The 3,723-nt window shown below is 38.7% G+C and overlaps 1 protein-coding gene across 1 annotated transcript; it reads left to right on the top strand.

Annotated features, from left to right (window-relative positions):
• Positions 1–824: 824 nt before the first annotated feature.
• Positions 825–3,162, top strand: LOC124878108 (solute carrier family 28 member 3-like). Its single transcript, XM_047381913.1, is given in 7 exon segments — positions 825–1,014; positions 1,364–1,438; positions 1,591–1,671; positions 1,769–1,908; positions 2,241–2,360; positions 2,721–2,855; positions 2,941–3,162. Coding segments are annotated over 7 exon segments (702 nt in total). The 5' UTR covers positions 825–903; the 3' UTR covers positions 2,981–3,162.
• Positions 3,163–3,723: the final 561 nt, after the last annotated feature.

The following is a 3,723-nucleotide window of genomic DNA, read 5'->3' as shown; positions in this document are numbered from 1 at the left end:
TCATCTTCCCAAAACACAGCAGCTAATCTAAAACAGATTAGTTTAACAAAAGAATTAAGTTGTTGCAATGGCCCAGTCAAAGGTCAGTCCACAAACTGAGTGAAATGCTATAACAACATCATAAGAAAGCTGTGCTGTAATGAAGGTCAGTAAGCTTTCTTACATTAGGAAAATAAGCTATATTTGTGTCTGGGCACTGTTTGCGTATATTAAGTAGCAGTTGTACCGAGTAATAAAAACAACCAAAACAGTAAACAGAATAGGTAAAACAAAGAAATTCAATGTGTTCTGCACTCGTAGTTGTTAATTGATGGTCTCAGAACAGTTTTTCTCCATTACGGCCATACAAAGACTCTGAATTATCAGGATGAGTGGTTTCTTTCATATTATCCAGTCATCTTCACATTAACCGCAGTCCGTCCTGTCTGCTTGGCTGATGGATGTACAGCAGCAAAATAAATGAGGAGAAGGCATTTATTTAATACAACATAAATAAAATGTTACTGATTTCCAGAGTGCTGCAGTATATTTTTGTTCCAGCTGACCAAAGTGTACAGCACTTTGTTCAGGTATTACATTGCTGTTAAAGTGCTTTAAAGTGGTATGATATAAATATCATAAATAAGGTGGTTACTAATTACAATTTTGTTTCAGGCTTCATTTCCATGGTGGTAGCAGCATGTGTCCTAAACTTCTAGCGGGCTGTGGGGCTGCTGGTCATCTCCTTGGTTACAATCTTTTTCCTTGTTCAGGATTGGATAATGGAGGGATATGATGACTGCCCCCAATTGCCCCCCCCCTTCTCCCCCCTATCACTCCCTCCATCCAGGATAATGTATCCCTCTATACTGGTAGCCATGGTATGCTGGCTGGTTCTGGATACTGCAATGTAACATATTACACATGTTTTGCTTATTTAAAATGTCCACCTTGCAGATGTTTCTGTCATTCACATATGCTGGATCTCAGTTTGTGTTTGGGGATAGTTACATAGTCCACTTCTTTGCCTTCAGGGTATGACGCAGTAAAATTATCACATTAACGTGAACACAAGCTCTCATTGTTTAAACTAGTTTTGAATCATCAATAAAGTTTTATTCGTCATTGACATAAGAGCTGGGTAGTTTTGTGTACTTTGATAGAAGAAGAGTAAACGAAGTGCAAACAAATTAAGAAAAGATTAGAAAAAAAGTATTTATATATATATAAATCAAAATAAATATGTTGTAACAAGTCAGACACCTTTGATTACAAAAGCTGGATACTTTAGAAGGCTCCTGATATATTAGGAATAAGATCAACACCAAACTCCAGGACATTAGAGCTCATGTAAAGGAAATGTTGCACATGTATCTCCACACAGGTACACTTGTTATTTTTGAGCTCTGTCATCTCCATCCTCTACTATCTTGGCTTCATGCCCTGGCTCATCAGCAAGGTAAAATAAATATTACATCTTTAAACTAAACATATTTAACATGATTCAATATCAGTTTTACTAGAATTTACTTTATCTAATTGTAATGTTTTGCTGTTTGATTATTTCTTTTAGATTTATTTTATGCCAGTCTGATTTGTTTTCGTTTCTAGATTGGATTCATAATGCAGGTTTTCATGGGAACACCCCCAGCAGAGTCAATGGATGCAGTTGGAAACATTTTCCTTGCAAATGTAATCCTCTGTAGCTCTAAGCAGCAGTCAGTATCATGATGCTGTATTACTTTACTGATTTCATTAAACCCAACGTCTCTCTTTGTGCCTCTTTCAGACTGATGCGGCTCTCCTGATTTGTCCCTACATTAAAGAGCTAACTGTCTCAGACATGCACGTTGTGATGGCGGGAGGCTTTGCCAACATTTCTGGCACGATTTTGGGAGCGTTTATTTCACTTGGGTTGAGGATAACTTGGTGGTGTAAGGGTGTTCATTAGGTGGTAAAAAGCTTTAGTTAGGATAGATGTTCAATGCTGCCTCTTCAACTCTCAGATGTTTAAAAAGTCATGCTTACCCCAAGGAAACACCAGGGGTTATTTGGAAGAGTATATATATTAACCAGCCAATATTTGACTGTGTGCGATGAATGCCTCATTTAAGGCTGTATAGGTTCAATATACCTAAAATGTGACTTGACAAACCGTGTTGACACACGACAAAACTTTACCCTCAGATAAAAAACTTTGGATCAGAGGTCAGTTTTGAACCACTACGTTTATGTCTTTTTTCCTGTTTCTTAATTCTTAGGTAGATGCACATGCTTACAGCAACATTAATGTCCGCTCCAGCCTCCCTGGCCATTGCCAAGATTTTATGGCCTGAAAAGGAGATTTCAAAATCCAATCATGAACTTAAACTGATCAAAGGGTAAGCAAGGCCATATTGATAACCTATAAATACACAGATGTACAACAGTAATGAGATGTAAACATGTTTGTCAGACTGATTTGCAGCAACTAATAAAGATTGATAAATTAGGGATCCACTACACTACTCTGAAGCTTACAAATGTTTTTTATGAGTACTGTTTTTCAGTATTTGCATTATTGCGTGTAATTTCTTTTTTTAATCTGAAATATTGTAATATTTTTTTGGTTCCTGTGTAGGAGATTTGACTATTTTTACCTTAACATTCTAACTTAACTAAGTACAGCAGTGAATGTTTCAAAACTGAGTAGAGGGATCAGTGAAATAATACGGCCATGTCTGCATTACTTGTCTCCTCAGAGAGAATAAATACATGGTGGAAGCAGCGTCCCAAGGTGCATCTTGTGCTGTAGGTGTGGTAGCAAACATCATATCCAATATTATCGCCTTTCCTGGCTGGGTGGGATGTTTGACTGTCCACAGCTCAGCTTCTCGGTAACCAGACTGCAGTACAAATGCAGACATTTCAGCAAATACATCAACAGGGACCAACAAGTTTCCTCTCACTCTGCCTTTTTAGCTCATCCGCTCCTAAGTCTTCATGCCTCTGGCCTTCATGATGGGCGTTTCCTGGGAGGACAGTTTCATCGTTGCCGAGCTGATTGGCAAAAAGACATTTCTCAACAAGTTTGTGGTGGCCTAGTGGTTAGAACAGGAGGCTCGCGTTCTGGAGGGGACACAAGGGGCCAGGTTTGTATCCCTCAGATTGCCACTCTGGGTCCCTGAGCAAGACCCTTAGAATGCTCCCCAGGTGCCGCACAATGGCAGCCCACTGCTCCCTATAAGGGATGGGTTAAATGTAGAGGACAAATTTCGTTGTAATGTGCAATGACCAATAAAGATGATTATTGTTATTAAACATTTTTCATGTGTTGTTTGCAACCTGGATGAACGAAAAAAAAAAAAAAAGTTTTTAACACGGAGCTAATCTGGAACGTACACACCTTCCCACTCAGACATAAGCACTACTCTCTCAGCAGATGCGCATACTTGACATTATGAAAACTGCACTTCTCATACATCCAACCTTACGTTGCCCATTATAGCGGCTAAATTCTTTGTTTTATACTTGGTGTTTAATAGGGTCATTCAAATCACCTTTCTCATGCGTGCCTCTTTGAATGTCCAGAGTTACCTAACAAAATTTCCTCATATGAGGCTAATAAAGGAATCTTGATGTAACAGAAAACAAAGCATATTAGCATACTGCAGGTGCATATACAGGGGTTGGACAATGAAACTGAAACACCTGGTTTTAGACCACAATAATTTATTAGTATGGTGTAGGGCCTCCTTTTGCGGC

The sequence above is a fragment of the Girardinichthys multiradiatus genome, chromosome 12 (assembly GCF_021462225.1).
Source record: "Girardinichthys multiradiatus isolate DD_20200921_A chromosome 12, DD_fGirMul_XY1, whole genome shotgun sequence".
In the NCBI taxonomy this organism is placed as follows: domain Eukaryota; kingdom Metazoa; phylum Chordata; class Actinopteri; order Cyprinodontiformes; family Goodeidae; genus Girardinichthys; species Girardinichthys multiradiatus.
The sequence above is the reverse complement of the archived record's forward strand: the minus strand, read 5'-3'. Positions and strand labels throughout refer to the sequence as shown.